Source organism: Bos javanicus, chromosome 15, assembly GCF_032452875.1.
Source record: "Bos javanicus breed banteng chromosome 15, ARS-OSU_banteng_1.0, whole genome shotgun sequence".
Classification (NCBI taxonomy): Eukaryota; Metazoa; Chordata; class Mammalia; order Artiodactyla; family Bovidae; genus Bos; species Bos javanicus.
This window is the reverse complement of record NC_083882.1, coordinates 54,490,361-54,512,186: the sequence shown is the minus strand read 5'-3', so window position 1 is coordinate 54,512,186 and position 21,826 is coordinate 54,490,361. Positions and strand designations below refer to the sequence as shown.

General features: G+C 47.9%; 1 protein-coding gene across 1 annotated transcript in view; it reads right to left on the bottom strand.

Moving 5' to 3' along the window:
- The window catches only part of SLCO2B1 (solute carrier organic anion transporter family member 2B1), a 156,020-nt gene extending 134,251 nt beyond the window's left edge, over positions 1 to 21,769 (bottom strand). The window contains exon 1 of the mRNA XM_061380856.1: positions 15,586 to 21,769. Within this exon, the coding sequence (XP_061236840.1) occupies positions 15,586 to 15,757 (172 nt within the window). The 5' untranslated portion in view covers positions 15,758 to 21,769. The remainder of the gene's footprint in view (positions 1 to 15,585) is intronic.
- Between the last annotated feature and the right edge of the window lie 57 nt (positions 21,770 to 21,826).

Here is a 21,826-nt window from a genome sequence, read left to right as displayed (position 1 = left end):
AATTTTTGAAAATTTAAAAAAGACTTGACAGACATTGCTCCAAAGAAGATATACAATTGGCCTAAAGCCCATGAAACAATGCTCAATGTCACTAATTATTGTGTGTGTGTGCACATGTGTGCGCACACTCAGGGAAATACAAATTAAAGAAATACCAGTTCACCCATCAGAAAGCTATTATCAAAACAAACAAACAAAAACAAGTGTTGGCAAAGGTCTGGGAAAACTGGAACCCTTGTGCATTGCTGGTAGATCATGAATGAGCCTAGGCTAGCCCAGGGCCTGGCCCCTAACGAGTGCTCGGTAGAGGACAATGGTATGGAGATGGGGGAAATACTATACTTCATATAGTACAACACTGAAGTTCTATTCTTAGATGATGAAAACAGTTCTGTGATGATCTTCACACTTGCACTTTTCTTGTAAGTGAACAGGGTACCCCTGAGGTCTACTCTGCCCTCAGATCTTAGGACACAGGATGGATGGGCCTGCCTCAAGCATACACTCCTACCTCCCTTCTCCCTACCTCCCAAGCTTCCAGATGCCCTAATTGGCCTCCAGAGGGGAACCGAATCTCATAGAAGGGCACTAATTAATTCCTAGAAATCCAGGTCCCCACATCCTCCTCTCACTCCACCCTAACTCCCCTGTTACTTGTTCCAGACAGGAAAGGAACTCTGCAGACTCCCCGAGGAAGGAGAGGCCTTGGGAGGGCGTCATGTGTGTGCTCTGTGCTGACTGTTGTAATGAGGCCCCAGGAGACCCGCTGCACCAAGGCAGACCTGGAACTTGGAAAATGACTGCTGAGTACCTTCCCTGCACCTGTTCTGGCTGACACCCATCCCCATCTTTGCCCACATCATAGGCACTTGTGTTCTCACCTGGCTTCCCCGTGGGCAGTTAATTTTGGTGTCTCTGCTCAAATTGCTCTAGCTGTCCCATGGTTCCGGGGTTCCGGAGGCATGGTCTGTGCCACTACACTGCCAAAGTCTTGCCCTCACAGAGGCATTTCCATCTCACACTTCTGCTCATCTTCCAAGCCCTGGGGCAAACAGTCCTCTGTAAATCTTAGCCAAATGTCAGACAGGCCACCTCACCCTCCCTGGGACACCCATGGTTTGTGGCTCCTGGCAGAGCTCTTAGGACTGTGGGCCTGGAAGCAGAGCTGGTCACTTGCATCTCACTCCTCCTGGCCAGACCCCAGGTCCACAGACAAGTAGAAGCTGAGGCAAGGAGGCCTCTGTCTCAGTTCTGCTCTGCCAACTCCTTTACTCCAAAGTGATGCTCTGCATTCCATTCATAGAAGTTTTTTTTAACAGATTCTATAGTGAAATAACGGAAAAGGCAATAGCACCCCACTCCAGTACTCCTGCTTGGAAAATGCCATGGACGGAGGAGCCTGTTAGGCTGCAATCCATGGGGTCGCTAAGACTCGGACACGACTGAGCGACTTCACTTTCACTTTTCACTTTCATGCATTGGAGAAGGAAATGGCAGCCCACTCCAGTGTTCTTGCCTGGAGAATCCCAGGGACGGGGGAGCCTGGTGGGCTGCCATTTATGGGGTCGCACAGAGTCGGACATGACTGCAGTGACTTAGCATAGCACAGCATAGTGAAATAGAAAATAATACATAAAAATTTCCTGACCGCAGGACTCCTCTGAGCCTCCACTGTGTTCATGACCTTTGTGAATCTCTAAGATTACAATTCACATGTACCCAGTCCAATTGGGGGAAGGATCATTTTAGAGCTTTATCTCATACCATATGCCCAAATAAACCCTAAGGGAGTTAAAGAAGGAAATGTGAAAACTATAAAAACTAAAGGGAAATTAGTTCCAGACCATGGATTCCCCAAACCTGGGACTGAGACTAATTAATTCACAGTGTTCTGTCATCAAATAATGAATAGAATGAACACAGGGTTTATGATATCACTGACAAGCTATGCACGTACCTTGATTCTGCATCTTGAGTAGGCTGCTTCAGCTGTTAGATTGACACGCTTCCATTTTGACCATGTTCCTCCTGTGAAATTACATCCAGGAAACTAGTAACCTGACACTTGGAAAAGCTCCCTAATAGTGCCATCTAATTTGACATCACTTTCAGCCTGCATAAAATAGCCTTTTGTCCAAAGCAGTGACTTACCTGTGGTCCTTTTTCTGGACTCTGTGCTCCTGCAGGGCAGGCTATGTCCATCCCTCTTCACTGAGTACAAGCCCTACTCAGCAGACGCTCCTCTCTGTCTCTGCAAAACTTCTGTGCAAGTCCCCGGCTCATCACCTCATGTCACAGCGTGGAATGTGGTATGCCAGGCGGGCTCCTGGATGGGGACCTGGGGCCTTGAATTCCTAACATTCTGGGGCAACTGGGCAAATCCTACCCCACCCTGTACCTCAGTCAGGTAAAGTTCAGAGAACTGCAAACCCTGACAGAACCAAACCAGCCATGAGGGTGTAAGCTCAACCAGTAGAAGCATCTGCCTCTCCGAGTCCATCCTGCTAGGCTCTCTTACCCTGAGAGGTGGGATAAGCTGGTTGCCCCTCCTGCCTATGCCTCTGGAGTGTCTTGTCCCTTCCACAGTCTGACTCTAGCCCATGCCCTCACCCCGGACAGCAGGTGCAGGAGGAGCCCCAACCCTGGCTCTGCACTGACTTGCTAGGCAGACACCATCCCCTCTGGACTTCGGTTTCTCCAACTGTAAAATGAGGGATTATAGGAGATCACCTCTGGGCCCCCGTGGCTCAGACATTCTCTGGTTATCAGCAGCAAGAGAAAGAACAGGCAGCATCATTCCCACCTGAGACTGTGGGGGCTCCACAGAGCAGGCACCCCAGGCAGTTTGGATCTCCAGAAGCTTCTAGAAGGGCTGGAGAAGGGGCCTGGGCACAACACTGACCCCACCCAGTGCTGCCTTCAGGGCCCAGGGTCTCTGGGCGGCCAGTTTGGGAAGGTCCAGGCCTGGTGTTAGAGTTAATGAGAGGGTAGGGGGAAGGCCTTGGAGAGCAGCTTGAGTAAAGGCATGGAAAAGGGGAGTGAGGCGTGCAGCTTGGGAGGGCAGACCGCTAGGGAACAGGAGGACAAGGCAGGGCCCGCTCACACCGGGCCTTTTGTGCCAAGCCGAGGAGCTCAAATGAGCACAGCCAGGAACGGAGGGAGGGTTCACCACAGGGAGGGGCAGACGTGGCCAGACATATGCTTTAGGATGGTCACTCTGACTGGAGCGTGGGGAGGGGGTAGCAGAGGCTGGGAAACCAGTGAAGAAGCCACTGCGCTGGTCTTGGAGGAAAAGACGGGCATCAGGATGAAAACAGTGGCCCTAATGGAGTGGGGGATGGATGGATGTGGGGCACACTTAGAAGGGGGGCTGATGAAATGGCTCTGACTGGCTCTGGGCTTGGGGCCCCAAAGGCCACCCAAAGCATGAACAGAAATCTTCCAGGTGGGGAATCTGAAACCTGAAGACGTCAAAGCACTGGCCCAGGTCAGGAGGAGCAGGAGGGTGGGGACACCGGTCAGAACCCAGGTGCCTGGCAGCCAGCCCCAGCCCCTCTCCCACAGCGACACAGATTACAGAGGTGAAACTAGACTCTGCAGTCTCCTCGGGCCTCAGACACCAAGCCAGGCCCAGGCATGTGGAGCATCAGGGGCCAGAGCAGCTTCTTCATATTTGGCAGCATTTCAGCAGTTTTGTTTTTTTTTTTTTTTTGCCTTCCTACAACAGGGAGTCTTCCAGTGCTAATACTTAAAGGCTGCCTATAGTCCAACTCAACCCCCTCAGTCTTTTACAAGGGGAAAGCACATAGCTCAGAGGCAAAGAGAACCACCTAAAGCCACACAGTAAGGTAGTAGCCCAGATCTTCCCAAATCCCAGAATACCTCTCGCATACCCTGGTAATAAAACCCAGAAGCCTGAAACCCTGGGCCTGGAGAAGAAAGAATCTGACCCAGGATCATCAGAAGTGGATGGCAGAAGCAAGACCTCGGGCCTGGGTCAGACCCCTGGGGCCAGGGCAGCAGCCAACTAGCTGCTTCCCCTGCTGTGTGCCGCCTCCATGGCTGCAGACCTGTGAGGAAGTCTGTGCCCTGACTCCATCCCCAGCCATCACGGTGCCCCCATCTGTCTTGCCGGGGGCCGGAGTGGGGACGTCTCCAGGCTGCCTTCAATTATGAGGCAATAAATATGAGACGTGCTTGGCGAGGAGGGGCTGCTGGGGCTGCCAGTCCCGCCCCCGCCGCTCTCTCGCCAGCCTCTGCACCGAGGAAGATTGGATTTTGTGTCGCTCATTTTTTATCTCCAGTCATGTCGATGGGGAGATAGAGGGCGTGGGCAGTGGATAATTTTATCCTTCCCCCACAGTCGGGTGCAGCACTGAGATGGGTGTGTGGTGGCCTTGGATATCCTGCTGTCCTCCCAGGGGGAGATCCCCCATCCCAAGCCGTCAGCCCTGGGCTATTCTCTCTGCTGAGGCAAAATGACGTGCCTAGAAGAAAGAGCCCTGGGTAGGAAGACAAGGGGCCTAGGTTTAAGCCTTGGCCTTGCTGCTGAACCATTCTGGGACCTTGGGCAAGTCTCTGCAGATATTCTGTTTGTTCCTTCTCTACACCAAGCCCTGTGCTGGCAGACAGGGGCCACAAAGAAACATCAGAGCTGCTCCCTACCCTCAAGGAGCTTGTAGTTGAACTCCAAATAAACAGACATCCATGGAGGGGTGGCAGACACTGGCAATGGTGTGAAGGGTGAGGATCTTCCAGAAAGGAGTGAGGGGAGGGGGAGAAAGAAGATTCAAGCAGAGGTACCTGCTTGAATGAAACCCAGCAGAACACAGTGATGCTTAGAGACCCGTGAGAGTGGGTGAAGCAAAAGGTAGGTGGGACAGGGGAGAGAAGAGTTTTAAGTAGGCAAGATCAGATTTGCATTTTAGAAAAATCTCCCCAACAACTGTGAAAAGCAGATTTCAGGGGGTGGTGATGGAGAATGAAGGCAGAGAGTTCAGTGAGGAGACTGATGCAATGGTCCAGGAGAGAGAAGATGATGTCCTAGATTAGAGCAATAACAGAGAAGCTCGAAATAATAATTATCATCGTTATGATGAATACTGCCATTCAGTGTTACCATGGGACAAGCACAGTGCTAGGTATCTACATCATTGTTTCTAATCCTCACAACTCTCCAAAGTAGGCTATTATTCCCATTTTGTAGATAAGGAAATTAAACCTTGGGTAAATTAAGAGAGAGTTGCCTGAAGTCACATAGCCAATAAGTAACAAAGACAGGATTTTGACCCAGGTCTGCCCAACCCTAAAGGCCATGCTCTTTCCACTGTGTTCTACTTTCTATAAAGGAAGGCACAGCTTCCAGAGAGGCTAACAGGGCATAGAATCCATTTGACTTTTTGATTGTTTAGATGTGGGAAACTAAGGACAGAGAGATTTGAGAAAGATGTGCAGGTTTCTGGCCAAGGAAGGTAGGTGGATAGAGGGAGCATGGGAGGAGCTGGTTTGGGCACAGTGGATGGGGTTTCAGTTCAGTTCAGTTCAGTCGCTCAGTCGTGTCCGACTCTTTGTGACCCCATGGACTGCAGCACACCAGGCCTCCCTGTCTATCACCAACCCCTGGAGTTTACCCAAACTCATGTCCATTGAGTCAGTGATGCCATTCAACCATCTCATTCTCTGTCATCCCCTTCTCCTCCTGCCTTCAATCTTTCCCAGCATCAGGGTCTTTTCCAGTGAGTCAGTTCTTCACATCAGGTGGCCAAAGTACTAGAGTTTCAGCTTCAGCATCAGTCCTTCCAATGAATATTCAGGACTGATTTCCTTTAGGACTGACTGGTTTGATATCCTTTCAGTGCAAGGGACTCTCAAGAGTCTTCTCCAACACTACAGTTCAAAAGCATCAGTTCTTTGCTGTTCAGCTTTCTTTATAGTCCAACTCTCACATCCATACATGACTACTGGAAAAACCATAGCCTTGACTAGATGGACCTTTGTTGGTCAAGTAATGTCTCTGCTTTTTAATATGCTGTCTAGGTTGGTCATAACTTTTCTTCCAAGGAGTAAGCGTCTTTTAATTTCATGGCTGCAGTCACCATCTGCAGTGATTTTGGAGCCCAGAAATATTAAGTCAGCCACTGTTTCCCTGTCATTTTACCATGAAGTGACGGGACCGGATGCCATGATGTTAGTTTTCTGAATATTGAGCTTTAAGCTAACTTTTTCACTTTCCTCTTTCACTTTCATCAAGAGGCTCTTTAGTTCTGCTTCTTTTTCTGCCATAAGGGATGGGGTTTGGTGGTTGGATTAGAGGTCAGTTGGATATCTGGATGTGGAGTCAAGTTTTACCCAGGGGACAGAGATTTGGGAATTGTTGACAAACAGATGGTCAGTTGTTTGAGTAGGCTAGGTCATTATAGGGAATTGTATAGCAAATGGAAGATTGAGACAGGAACTTTGGAGAATTCCAACCCCTAGAGGATGAACAGCAGGAGGACATATAGGGAATCAAAGTGGTGCAATATGAGGTCAGCCCAGGAGCAACAGAATTACTTCAGGAAGGCAAAGAGTAAGTGACTCCTGATGTTGCCAGCTAGTTAGTCAGGTGAAAGCTAAAACTGGGTTTAGGGAGCCGCAGAGAGCAGACATTTTGAACCTTGCAAAGTAGTCCTCATGGGCACAGTGTTACCAAATGATAGGAGGGGCCTGTGCACACCCTACCGTTGGCCCTGAGAGCATTTCGTGACCCCTGGTACACTAGTGCATCCTAACCAACCTCCCCCAGAAATCCTGAGTCAGATGAGGAAAGGAGCATTGTTAGGAAGGGAGGTAGAGGAGATATGTGAACAGAAGAAAAAAGGAGATTGAAGGAGCGAGAGAGAAAGGTTGAGAAATGCATGAAAACTGTTAGAGAAGTATGATGAGAACCCACCAAGAAGAAAAGGAGACTCTTGATCCCACTTTCTAATAAAATTGTAGTTATCAAGGAAGAAGCCATAGCCCACCATAGCTGAATGTTAAATGAGTAAAGAAGAGAACTACGTGTAGCAAGGAAACTAGAATCGTACAAGTGTTAGTTGTTGCCGTTAAAGACATTTGGGCTGTTGCTTTACACTTGAGTGACATGTTGACTGGGTATAATGTTATAGTGCATGTGGACAGAAAAGCAAAACTCCAGCTGGATAGAAAAGATTTTGACTCAAGGGTCATCATCAACTGGGTTGTACCAAAGTACTCAGCATTTGCCTTTGCTCTTCTAATTTTGATGAAACATTTGTTGGAGAACTATTACAACTGTAACATGTTTTGCCATTTATGTAGCTGATTTCATGTTTGACTGATAGGGTTTTTCAGGCTGTTGATGGGGATAGTTTTTTTTTTTTCCTCTGGAAAGGTAGGGGTAAAATCTCCATATGCTTAGGGCAGTTTGATGGAGTGGGAGAGGTGGAAGCTAGTGTGAAGAGGGATGAGGAAGTATAGACAGACAGAAAGTGGAGAACTCTTTCAAGAAAATGGGTTGCGCCACTGTAATGAAGAAAGAAATAGGAGTAGCTACAGAGTAACATGGAATGGAGGATATTTTTGAGACAGGAAAGTCACAAACACATTGAGTGCTAAGGAGTCAGGGGAGGAGTGATTTATGGAACAGTTCTTAGAGGAAGTGGACAGAAAATGGGCTCCAGGATCTTGAACCAGAGGACGGACAGCTCTGTGGTTATACAGCACAGTGGTTAAACTCGGGGTCTACAGGGAGATGGTCTGGTTTTGAAGCATGCATCATCAGGATGGCTTGACTTTTTTCAAGTTATTTAACTGAAGGCAGAAGTGTCAGTTCCTTGTTTCTAAAATGGGGATACTAACAATTCCTGTCTGATAAAGTTACTATGAAGATCAAATGAGTTGCGACATGCCAAGTGCTTAGAACAATGCCTGGTGCATATTAAGAGCTTCATAAAAGATAGCTGTTAGTGGTCAACACAAATTAGCTATTAGCTAACTCATCTTGTAAGACAGAAGTGGGGAGAGATGGGTGTGGCCTGTGGAAACTCCGCTTGGAAGGAAGCAAAGATGATAGAGCTCACAGCAGCAGCTCTGCTCTTGGGCTAAGGATGTGGAGTTAGACAGACTGGGTGTACCTCATCATACCAGCCAAACCTTGGTGTTTTCAGCTGGATAGGGCTCCATCTCAAGAGGGATTGTGATGAGTTCATAAGCACAGGGCCAGGCACTTGGAGGTGTTCAGAGAATGGTCACAACTTATATTGATCACCTTCCACCTTCCCAGGGCATAGACCTGGACAGGAGGTCTGCTGAGAGGGAGATCAGAGTTGGGGTTGGAGCTTTATGCGCGAGGTTTGCTGGGGTGCAGGATGATGAGTGCTGGGTGCTGCAGAGGGTCTGGATCGAACAATCACCCTATCTCAGGTCCAGCCTGACCAGGAGAGAAAGAGAGGCCAAGAAGAGATTCAGGGGCCAGGGGGTCTGAGGCTAGAGGTCTACAGGAAAGTGAAAGCAAAAGGAAGGGGCCAGGAGAAAGGTCTGTGGTGTGACAGGAGGATTTCTGAGTGTCATTCAGTCAAACTTCTGAGCACTTTCAGTACACCAGGTGCAAGGTGCAATACTTTACACACCTGAGTGCATCAGACCCCCAGTCCTCATCCATTGGAAGCCTGTCGGCCCAGGCACCCATCCCTCCTGCAGATCTAGGAGGGCCACATGACCTCAGATCACGTGCAGACCATGAACAGTTCTGCAGTCATTGGCAAGGTTGGACAGGACAGATGAGCAGGGACAGTCAGATCCCCTCTGTCATGCACAAGAATTGCGAAGGGTAGGGAGAATCCAGTGCTAAGTAAAGATAGCAATGGAGCCCAGTGGGAGGGAACATGGAGTTTACTTGTAGCCTTGAGAGGTCATGTGGAAACAAAGGTCATGGGAGAGCAGGGTCTCTGAGGAAGGAGAAGCTGTGGGCAGAGAGGAGAGGCGTGGACTTAGCCTTAGGAGTAGTGGAGGTAGCAGATAGCAGCAGAGACCCATGGGAAGGGAGGTGGGAGAGGCACGGTCCCCTAGTAGCTCTGTCCCTCTCAAGGTCTGGGTCTGATTCCAGGCCCCAGGGCTTCCTTCTTCTCCAACTCCCCTTTTTCTGAATAAGTTCAACCATTTTTCTGTTCTTTGCAGCTAAAGAAATCCAAATAAAGTATCAATATATCCCCATTTTCCAGATGGGAAGACTACAGTTGAGGTGGGAAATGACTTTTGAAAGTCCATTATTGGTTGGCTAGGTGGCAGAGCTGGAATTAGGATCCAGGCAACTTCCTTCTCCAGAGCCCACTCCTCCTCCTTTCTTAGCCCCTAGGAAGCCGGGACCCATTCTCTTCATCCCTAGCTCTTATCCTCAGACCCTGTTGCTCCTTAAAGTCCAGAGTCCTGCTGAGCAGAGTCCGATGCCAGCAAGAGGCCTTCCTGGCTGAGAGGGACGGTTGCACTCAGGACTGATTGGCTCCCCAGTCTGCCTTCCCCTCAGGGCCTCTTCTTAGGCTCCCTCAACTCTTGAGGCCCCCCCATCCCACTGGGGACCTTGGTATTCATGCAGAGACCACCTGCAGTGACTGGGCATCAAACTTTAGGGCTTGCAGGATACAGGTGGGGGGATAAGGGCCAGATCTGAGCAGTGGGATGAGAATAAGTTCCCGCAGAGTGGGTGCCAAGTCTATATAAGGCCCAGGAATCTCCTTAGAGCTTCACAATTTCCTAGCAAAGTCCACATCATTGTCCCCCTTTTACAGCTAGAGAAACTGAGGCTCAGAGATACGAAGTCCTTCTCAAGACTACATAACCAGCAAGAGACCAAGCTGGGATCTGCTCTCTGGCCTCCTGAGTCCAGGTCCAGGCATCTCCTGCATAGCTACCTGTTCTCCCCAGAAATCAGCTTCACCCAGAAAAGAGCTCTCCCCTTGCTCTGCTCTGGAACGGCTATGGCTCTGGGTCTCAGTTGAGTGGGGAGGGGGCCACTGGATTTCTGAGGTCCTCCCCGCCTGCTCTTTCAGTGGGCTACAGGCTCCACAGCCAGGCATCATCCAGGCCACTCCCCCTCCTCCCTAATAATTAATCTCCAGCCAACAGTCCCAGCTGCAGTGCTTTCATCATCCAATTACCGGAGTTGCTGGCACAATAAATCTTGGTCACACAAATGCAGGCAAATCTGCAGCTATTTTCATGGCCATTACTGTGCATAGGACATTGGGACTCAGGTCATTTGCCTTTCTGACGCAGAGAGCTGCTCCCCACCCCCCCGCCATCTTTCCTGTCAGCTTTCATTTCTCATTGGTGGCTGCCCCTCCTCCTCCCCATCCCCTTCTAACCATCATCCCCCTAAGCATGCAGCCTTCCTTCCCCTCTCCTATCCACAGTCAGTGGGGCCAAGATTAGAAGACTGAGGGCATCCATCCTAGCTGGCAGTGATGAAAGGAACACAGAGCTGAATTCCAGGAAGGACTCAAAGGACTCCCTCCCAGTTCTTCTTGGCCACAGACAGGCATGTAAGGAGACCACAATTCCCAGGCTCCACACAAAGAACACACAGGTTACAACAGGGGAGGGGGATCCATGGACTGTTCAGATGACCTCAGATCACATAAGGGTGACACCATCCATAGAAGAGGTCACGCCTGGGGCCTCTGACAGAGTCAAAGGAAAACTCAACCATCATCTATGAATGATGTTTATATGTTGTCTTAGCAACAGAGGGGGCAGAGGGGAAAGAACGCTGTTCCAAGAAAACCATGCCCATCATCTCTCAACTGATGACAGTTGTGTAGGCCCACCAGTCTCAAACAGGAGTGAAGCAGATCTTTTGCTCATGTACACCCAAAACTCCCTCCTCTGGAAAGCCACCGCCCTTCTCAGGGCATCTGTTTTTCCTTGGGGAAACAGAGTTAAAGAGTGATGCCCCAGGACAGGTTTGAGACTGGCCGAGACTGCTGCTGGGTCACCACCACCAGGCAGTGCTGTTTAAGATTCCAGGTTGTCTGTGCTCAGTGGGGAGTTGGGGGAGATTGCCACCTGCTGGTCGGTGTTGGCAATGCCATGGAGCAACAGTCAAAATTCTGGTCTGGGAGTCCCAGGAGTAGATCCAGGCTTGACTTTAACTGTATGACCTTGGGCAAGTCACTGCTACCCTTTGACTCTCACTTGTTCTCATCTAAAATGTGGCATAATGATGCCAGCCTTGCAAGGCCATGGTGAGCATCAAACTAAACTGCGCTAATGTACCTCTTGGGCAGGCCACTCAGTAAAGGTTTGATATACCAGGATCTTGTCCTAACCAGACTCAGAGCAAGGGTCAGCCCCAGGAGACAGAATAGGAATTGAGTTCCCCATATTCAGATGCAAGGCAAGTGTATCCCAGGCCCAGGTCAACCCTTCTCAGGCATGGCAAGGAGGAGAGCCAGCTCTTGGCCCCAACATCCACCAGAGGAGCCAGGCATGGATTCCCCAGCCCAGAGCTCTCAGGCAGCCATGCTCAGGCCAGTCTCAGACACCCAAACCCAGGATTTCCCAGGACCACCTGTACTAATTAGAAACAGTTGCACCTTCTGAGCAGTGGCAGCCTGACAGGTCCACGGACCGGATTGCAGGCCCCATTTGCTTCTCAGAGAGGCACTTTTGTATGATACACCAAAAGCAGCAAGGCTGCCCAGAGACAGCATTTACCTGGGCTCCTGACCCTAAAACCCATCTGCCCCTAGCTGACAGGACCAGCCTCAGCTTCCCAGCAGGTATTGTAAGTATGTCTGCAGCTGCAGACCCTTTGTCAGGCCCCATCTGGCTCAGAGAGGTCTGATGAGGCTTCTGCCCTCCATCTCCAACTCCTGAAGCACTGCGCTACTCACTGGCCTGGGAAGCAAATATGGAACCCTACCCCAAGCCCTATCGTACCCTCCTGAGAGTTTGTCTTGCCGCTCACACTGTTCACTGAACCCAGGGTAGGTAAGGCGCGACCAGGGAAGCTGGAAAAAGACTCGAGGAGCTGTGGGGACTACAGACATCTTTATTCTCTCTGGGCAGCAGCAGAAGCTGCAGGGAGTCTTCAAAAACTACTGATATACTCAGACAGACAAGAGTGGTCCATGGCCAAGTGGGTGTGCAGGCCCAGTGTACGAAGGTCAGCAATATCGTTGTTTACAGACAAAAGGTATGAGGCCGTGAGAGAGTGGGGCAAGAGAGCCTGACTGAGGCTGTGTTGTCAGTTAATTTCCCCACAATCCACCCCCCTCAGGGTCTTCTGTCCCACTGTTCACAAAGGCTCGGCCCTCTGCGGCTTTTTTCTGGCACACATCGCCGCCGTTTGCATCCACATTCCACAACAGTGGAGGCTACAACAACAAACCACTAGAGCGCAGGCTACACACCCAGTACAGAGCAAAACCCAGTGCCAGGTCCTGGACAGGCTGGCCCACCACTCCTGCAGCTAGTAAGGCATGCATGTCATGGACTTCTCACACCCTGTGGTTCCACACAGAGCAGAACAGGAACTCATGAAGGACCACAGGGAGTGTACAAATGCACCTTTCAACACTGAAGCAGCTCCCTGTGGTCCTGGCCAGGTGACATGCACACGAGGGGACTATGTGCTTGTCACCCAGGGTACAACCTGAAAGTCCTGTTGCAGCCCCTGCCCCCATGGGGCTAGGAGAATTACCCACCGCATGTGGGGTGCCTTTATCTTCCATAGCCAAGTCCAGTCCACCATCTGTCCTTGGGCAATCTCCGTTGGGACTGACAACAGGATATTACCATGGGTTCCATAGCCAGGCTTTAGAAGAATATCTGTTGTTGCCACCTCCAGTTGTATCAGCGCAGCAGCACGATGCAGAAGAGCCTCCACAGGGGCGACTCCACCCTTGCATGATTTTTCATTGAGAACCCGTAAACGCCCCCCATAGGCGTCAGGTCCACTCCTTCTAGGAGTTGGGATCAATAGAGGGCTGTAAGCCTTGTTTTAACAAACCATTATATCATTCAGTCATACCCGCTGCCTCTGGGTGATCATCAGTCAGTCAGTTCAGTTCAATCACTCAGTCGTGTCTGACTCTTTGCGACCCCATGAACTGCAGCACGCCAGGTTTCCCTGTCCATCACCAACTCCTGGAGCTTGCTCAAACTCATGTCCATCAAGTTGGTGATGCTATCCAACCATTTCATCCTCTGTCATCCCTTTCTCTTCCTGCTTTCAATCTTTCCCAGCATCAGTTCTTTTCCAGTGAGTCAGTTCTTCGTATCAGGTGGCCAAAGTATTGCAGCTTTAGCTTCAGCATCAGTCCTTCCAATGAATATTCAGGACTGATTTCCCTTAGGATTGACTGGTTTGATCTCCTTTCAGTGCAAGGAACTCTCAAGAGTCTTCTCCAACACAGCAGCTCAAAAACATCAATTCTTCAGTCCTTAGCTTTCTTTATAGTCCAACTCTCACATCCATACAGGACTACTGGGAAAACCATAGCTTTGACTAGATGGACCTTTGCCTGTGGGTGATACGGGACATGAAATGCCCATTGAATTCCCAGTCTCTGTACCCAGTCCCGGACTTCCCTTCTGGTGAAATGGGTGCCCTGGCCGCTCTCTATAATCAGAGGATGGCCATACATGGCTATCAGGCAGTCACGCGCCTTAAGTGTACCGTGTTGGTGCCTGTACAGCAGCCTTGCATGGCCAAACAGAAAACCTGTAGCTGTATCTGCAGCTGTTAAAGTGGAGCTGGCATTCTCTGATAATGGCAGAGGCCCTACAAAGTCCACTTGCCATTGAGTCAAAGGAACTTTCCCCCTCACCACCTGTCCAATCGTGGCTGCCAGCCTGTGGGGGTGAAGAGCTTCCCGGGCACATATGGGACAAGCATGGCAGGCACCTGCTATTTCTCTCCAAGAAATAGGAAGATCCTACCCTTTGGCAATTGCTCACATGGTTTTTGTCCCTGCATGATGTAGGCATCAGTGTAGCCAAGCCGTCACCTCATTAGGTTACACTTTTTAAAATCTGAGGATACAACCTTTACAGTACACTGTCTACATCACAGGACACAGCCTTTATAGTATACTGTCTATATAATAGGACACAGCTTTTTACATCTACAAAAGAATCAGAGATTATTAGCACATCATCAATATAATGGAACAGTTTCACTGATGCAGGGCATTTCCATGCTTCTAAATCTCTTGCAACCAGCCCATGAGATTGTTGGGCTATGCAGATGTCCTTGGGGAAGGACCTGGAACGTCCACTGACACCCTTCCCAAGTAAATGCAAACTGGTCTTGACACTCAGCAGCTATAGCTATTGGAGAAAAAAGCATTAGCTAAGTCCACCACATAGTGATAAGTGCCCAGTGCTGTAGTTAACTGGTCCATCAAGTCGTGGATCGATGGCACAGTGGTATGCATAGGCGGTACCACTTTATTCAGTTCCCTGTAGTCCACAGTCATCCACCAAGAGCCATCAGGCTTCCCTACAAGCCACACAGGGAGTTGAATGGGCTCTGTGCAGGAGGTATAACGTCCACTTTTGCCAGCTCAGCAACGGTGGCACCTATTTCTTTGTGGCCACCTGATAGACATTACTGTCTCACAGCCACTGCCCTCCAGGGTTTCAGCAACACCTATGGGGGATGCTTTGCATATCCCCTCATGACTGCCTTCACAACACGCACTTGGAGATGGAATTCTCCCACAGATATTCGCAACACAAGACCTTTCAAGACATCTATCCCCAAAATATATTCCGGAACTGGGGACATGTACACAGTGTACACTTGCACAGGAAGTCACCCAATTTCCAACAGCAAGGACACAGCCTTTACTTCAATGTTTTGGCCACCATAGCCCTCAATATATGCACTGTGGCCATTAAACTATTCTGGTTTGCCATGTACCAGGCTGCATTCAGCACCAATGTCAACCATTACTCTTTGTACACTGGTCAGTGACCAGTGAATTGCAAGTTCCACATGGGGTCTTTGGTCCCCACTTGGGCTCTATGGGTGGGTACCTTGGCTTGAGCCCTATTCAGAACAGAACAGGGCATCAGTAGAGACATCTCCAGTTGGCATAAAGTCCTCTATCTGAACCGCCCGTACCTCATGCTGTGGGCGCTTTTCACATTTAGTAAACTGCTGCTCCAGTCTCAATTGCTTCCACAGCTCTAGGAGCACACCATTAGGTTGCTTATCAATTCTATTTCTGTCAAGTCCTGCTGCTAGTGAATCAGCCCACATTTGCACCTGTGTCACCCAGGTGGGGCCTTTGCCAGCTCGGCTGCCCTTCGGGGTTTTCACAGTCCTAACCCCGTTAGCCTGCCACCGCCCCTTTGTGTTTCTCAAGCTAGCCAGATGGGTCACCCCACATAGGGTGTAAGTATAGCAGGCAGGGACCCAAAAGAGGTGGGCGAAGCATTGGTTAAACCAGTGTCTCACATACAGCCGGCAAAATGCTCATCATCTGGGCTCTGGGCATTTAGGCTAAACATTGCCTGTCTCATGCCCCATTCTCTCACCGCCTGGGTTAACTAGGCATAAGTATGCTATTTACTCACGATATCCAGGAACTCTCCTGCTTTCATCCACACTGTGTAGATGGCAGCATTGATCCATTTCATCAGACTGTGTGTTAGATGAGGTACACCCTGCATGAGTTGCCTGACATTCTGTAATCTCATAGTCTGAGACATCATAGTCCCCAAGGTCATGCAGCTCTTGTTCTAGCATCAGTACCTGTTGCTCTAGTTCCTCTGCATATCTCTGCAGTTTGCACACTCGTGCAGCATCACAGAGTGCCAAACACAGCCAATAAAATCCACTCCATAGTGTCAGCGGTACTGTGCACTGCTTTATCCAGCAAGCAAAACTTTTCACTTGTAACGCCTTTACAATGCTCTGTGCACTCGTGCAGCATCACAGAAAGCATTCTCCATGTTCACCTTCAAGGCAGTCAACAAAATCCACCCCATGGTGTCAGTGGCCATGCATGCTGCTTTATCCTGCAAGCGAGAGCTTGCCACTCGTAAGGCTTTTTCAATACTCTTTGTGCACTCACACAGCATCAGGAAGAGCATTCTCCATGTTCGCCTTCAAAGCAGTCAATAAAATCCACCTCACAATGTTAGCAGCAGTACACATATGCTGGTTTACCTGGCAAGGGAGAGCTCACCGCCTAAATGTCTTTTCAATATTATCTGGTGACCCATTCACCGCCTCCCAGTCTTCCATCGGGGCCCATGCTGAGAGGACCATGGCCACCAGGTACCACATGCTCTGTGGTGGCCACTGGCTTCCTCCTTCCATTGGAGCCTCAGGCTCCCCTACTTGCTGGGTGAAGATATCTTTATTCTCTCCAGGCAGCAGCAGCAGCTGCAGGGAGTCTTCAAAAACTACTGATATACTTAGACAGACAAGAGTGGTCCATGGCCAAGTGGGTGTGCAGGCCCAGTGCTACCAAGGTCAGCAATATCGTTGTTTACAGAACATAAGGTATGAGGCCGTGAGAGAGTGGGGCAAGAGAGCCTGACTGACGCTGTGTTGTCAGTTAATTTCTCGACAGAGTTGTAAGAAAGTATTACTCTTCTGCATAAGAGAATCTTCACATAAGGGATGGAAAGCGATTGAAACCCAAGATTCAGCTTCCCTTTTAAGTCTTCTCACTGATTCCTGCTGCCACCACTCTGCTGGCCTTTGGAAGACTGGCTTTCCACTTTCAAGGCTTCAGGTCAAATGTCTTAAACCAACAATTCTTCAGTGTCAACAACCCAGTGAAGGTGAGGATGCACTGTTAGATCAGGCTTTAGGGAAATAACAGCACAGAACATAGCATGAACCTGGCTTGCTGGAATGGCAAAGAAGGTGTTCCTCAGCTATAGCCCGAGAGCCACTTAATGGCACCTCCCTGAATCCAGGGTTCACTTTAATTTGAGCTACCAGGGATCATCCTCTGGATCACTTGGATGCCATGAAATCTCAACCAAAGGCATGAGGTCAGGAAAGGCATGAGTGTCTTATCCTGCCTAAGCTCCCTCTTTGAGTTCCCAATTTTGGAGAATCTCTATTTCTCTAAGTAATTGAAACTGGAATGGTCATTAATTCACTCATTCAATGAGTATTTACTGAGTACCTACTATGCTGGGGATAGAATCATATAAGGAACAAATGAGCATGGTACCTTCCACTCAAAGTTCATATCTGTCCATAGGACTCGGCCTTTACATGAAGTCAATGGCCTAGAACCACCATTCAGCTTCAGTAATAGGAATGTGAGCTTTTAAGCCAGGCACATACAGTAGCAGATGCGTGCTGCTGCTTCCTGACCATTTTCTGTCTTGACCCCAAAGAAATCTGGATCTGAGGCCCCTGAGGAAAGGGAGTTACAGAGAGTGGTAACAGGAAACACTAAGGAGGATCTTTGCCTTATGGCCAAAATCAGTGGGACCAGCAAGGGCAGAACATGACAGTTCAGACCAATAGAGTTGGATTGCTGTCTGACTGATGGGTATTACATGAACAGTAGCACTCAGTTCGGTTCAGTCCAGTGAAGTCACTCACTTGTGTCCAACTCTTTGCGACCCCATGGACTGCAGCACACCAGGCTTCCCTATCACCAACACCCAGAGCTTGTTCAAACTCATGTCCATTGAGTTGGTGATGCCATCCAACCATCTCATCCTCTGTCCTCCCCTTCTCCTCCTGCGTTCAATCTTTCCTAGCATCAGGATCTTTTCCAATGAATCAGATCTTTGCATCAAGTGGCCAAAGTATTGGAGTTTCAGCTTCAGCATCAGTCCTTCCAATGAATATTCAGGACTGATTTCCTTTAGGATTGACTGGTTGGATCTCCTTGCAGTCCAAGGAAATCTCAAGCGTCTTCTCCAACACCACAGTTCAAAAACACCAATTCTTCAACACTCAATTTTCTTTATAGTCCAAATCTCAAATCCATACATGACTACTGGAAAAACCATAGCTTTGACTAGATGGACCTTTGTTGGCAAAGTAATGTCTCTGCTTTTTAATATGCTGTCTAGGTTGGACATAGCTTTTCTTCTAAAGAGCAAGCGTCTTTTATCTCATGGCTACAGTCACCATCTGCGGTGATTTTGGAGCCCCCAAAATTAGTCTGTCACTGTTTCCATTGTTTCCCCATCTATTTACCATGAAGTGATAGGACTGGATGCCATGATCTTCGTTTTCTGGATGTTGAGTTTTATGCCAACTTTTTCACTCTTCTCTTTCACTTTCATCAAGAGGCTCTTCAGTTCTTTGCTTTCTGCCATAAGGGTGGTGTCATCTGCGTATCTGAGGTTATTGATACATCTCCTGGCAATCTTGATTCCAGTTTGTGCTTCACCCAGACTGGCATTTTGCATGATGTACTCTGCATATAAGTTAAATAAGCAGGGTGACAATATATAGCCTTGACATACTCCTTTCCCAATTTGGAACCAGTCTGTTATTCCATGTCCAGTTCTAACTGTTGCTTCTTGACCTGCATACAGATTTCTCAGGAGGCAGGTCAGGTGGCCTGGTATTCCCATCTCTTGAACTTTCCACAGTTTGTTGTGGTCCACGCAGTTAAAGGCTTTGGTGTAATCAATAAAGCAGATGTTTTTCTGGAACTCTCTTGCTTTTTCTATGATCCAACAGATGTTGGCAATCTGATCTCTGGTTCCTCTGCCTTTTCTAAATCCAGCTTGAACATATGGAAGTTCATGGTTCACGTACTGTTGAAGCCTGGCTTGGAGAATTTTGAGCATTACTTTGCTAGCGTGTGAGATGAGTGCAATCGTGCAGTGACACTGACAGTCTCAGTTCCCCTCACCCATGGAGCTGGTGAGAGTGTGAGTATGAGATAGACAAGTAATAGATGAAGAGCTAAGTACTATAACGCAGTGCTACTCACGTTAAGAAATTATACTTAAGCTAACTGCCCAGGTTATTCAATGTTTACAAGGCTCCGTTTCCCTGCCTGTGGGTAGGAGACAATGTCTTGCCTCCCTAGTTGTTGTGAGGATGAGAGACCATGTATGGAGGTCCAACCACATTGTGCAATGAGCTCACACCTGGCACTGTACAGCCCCAGGGACTGGCCCACAGCAGGGAAAGGCAGAGGCAGTATTGCTATCTCCAACTTGTGGCTCAATCAGAGACCTGCCCATAGGCCCCTGACCTCACTTGGCACTAAGTCAGCTTCACCTGCTATCAAGTTCTATGTTTAGTCATCAAGGGAACATATGCTCTCATTTCTGATTCTATTCCTAGTTGATGACAACAAAATCTATGTTTAGGATGACTCTGGGTCTTGGAAGGCAGCTGCTCTGAAAGTTGAGTGTACTGGAAAGTAATTTCCAGCTAGACCCAGGCTCCCAAGGAGAGAAACAAATGCACTTCTCCTGGTTGAAATAGAAGACCTTTGGTTTGAGAGGCCACTCTAGACATCTTGTTACTACAGGGATATCACCACCAGGCTCTCACTAGCTGCTTAATGCTTACCATGTTCCAGGGACTTAAGAGGCACCATCTCTGCCTCACATTAACCTACAAGGTTAGCATCACCCACTGTTCTGCCTCTTATTTGCCATATGACAGCAATATAGGCTTAGAATCAGGTCTGACTTCATCACTTACAGGCGTGAGACACTGGACTGTATCATGTAATTGTTGAATTAAATGAAAATTGTATGTGTAACTAAAAACACATAGTAGGTACTTTGTGTTACTCCCCTCACATCTTTCCTCTACTGTGCTATGCCTAATCCTAGGGTGGGCACAGAGACCAGCAATGACTCAGACCAAGTCCCTTCCTACTTGAGGTTGAGATTTCCCTCTTCTCTATACAGACTGGGACATTCTTAAGTAAGGGAGCAAAAGTCTAGGGCAGTCAGAAGGTTGGGCAAAATCATGAGGCCTGTGGTTTGCGAAGGATGTGATGGTGATGAAGCAAGTTGGCCATCCAGCCTTAGAGTCCCTCCTCAGTGGGCCCTGACTTCCTCCCCTCCCTTCCACCCATCACCCTCATTTTCAGCATTCTACTGTCCAGTGTTGCCAATGAAGAACAATGGAAAAAGGATTTTCTTTTATTTACAGGAAATGGCACCATTTCCCAAACCCTTCTGAGGATTCACTACCTCATCAGATTCGCACAACTCTCAAGTGAGTGGCAGGGCTGGGAGGATGTTCCTGTTGTAGCTGAATAAAAGTGTCCCAGAGAGGGCCTGTGGCCGACACCAAAACACCCATCAAGTCAGTGTCAACTCAAAGACCCTGAATTCCAGACTCCTCCTAGTCCAGTCTTTTCTCCACTTATTCCAAAGTCTGAGTAAGGTACCCTTTCAGTAATACTGTTGATCAAACTTTGGCAGACTATATTGAAAGTTAATTTCTCATGGCTTATATAGTTCTGCTCCAGGGAGTGACTAACAGATTGTGGTACTAATTAATCAAATTTTCTGTGAGTATGGGTAGGCAGTCTTTAGCTTGCAAGCTGTATACATCTAACCCTAACTAGCTTAAAAACTAAAATAAAAATCAAACAACTTTTGGGGGTTATAGGTTCCTGTAACAGGAAGGACCCTAGTGGATATCATCAGGACTATTGCTGTCTGGCTCCGATTCTTTTAGTCTTCTGCCACACTGTCCACTGGCCAAGAAGGGGAAAGTGGCTGTCTATTTCCAAGCCTCCAACCTCCCAGTTCAGTGCTTCCAGTAGAAAGAGCTTATCTGAAATGGTATTTGTTTTCCTTTGGATCTGCTATTTATTACTAAATCCCTAGGCAGGTAGGGAGAAAAAAATCTTATAGTTACTAAAATCTAGAGAGGTTTGAAAGTTAGAATTCCCAAAAGGCGTAGTAACAATATGGAACAAAATTAAAACCATGGCATCAGCTCTCTTGTGCTGTTTTGGTGTAAGGATATGTTTTATACTGTTTGGATTTATGCTTTATCTACTATTTGAAATATCCAAAAAGGATCAGCTATACTAAATTTGTAACTGGCATTTATGTTTAAGCCAGTTTAATCAAATTTGCCATTGTTTAAACATTCAAGAGGTTTTCAATGTTTTACTGAATAAGAGTTTAATAAATTGAGCACTAAAGTTTATACAGTAGTGCACGTTCCTCTCAAGCCCAGAGGTCCTTCAGACATTAAGCAATCTAACAGAACACACAAAAATAAAACAGATCACCAGATTTTTCAAATGATTATATAAACAATTTTTGTAATTCAGTTTTAAGAAGTAAATTAGAAGTTCTCTGAACTTCATTTATTCTTTCATCTTTATATGACTATATGATGAAAGGCCCATTTAAAAGTTTTCCAACCACCAATTTAAGAAAGCAGATTGACATACAGAAATATCTGGTGAAATTCAGCCAGTGCAATGACCATTTCAATGGAACAGTCAAGTAAAAATCATAAGTTAAAGCTGTCACCCCACTTCACTAAATATTTGTGGCCTCTCCAGCAGCAATTTGAGAATAACCTCAAGGTTACTTTCAAAATAGAAAAAGATGTGTAATTACAGCAATGGGGCTGGTGTCAGACAGGGCTGATTTGGTACACCCCAGTTTCTACACTTAATAGCTGGCATGTAATACACAACCAAACAGTTATATTAATCTCTGCCCTGCTTTCCTCAGTAGGTAACTATATTCAAAGGACAATGTGTTAAAGTGCAAAGGATTATTATTAGTAAGGATTTCTGAAAGTAAAAGTTCTTACAGAATGCAAGAAAGTGCCTCAAAACCCAGTTTTTGAGAGAAGTTGGCTACAAACTAGATAGATGTATTA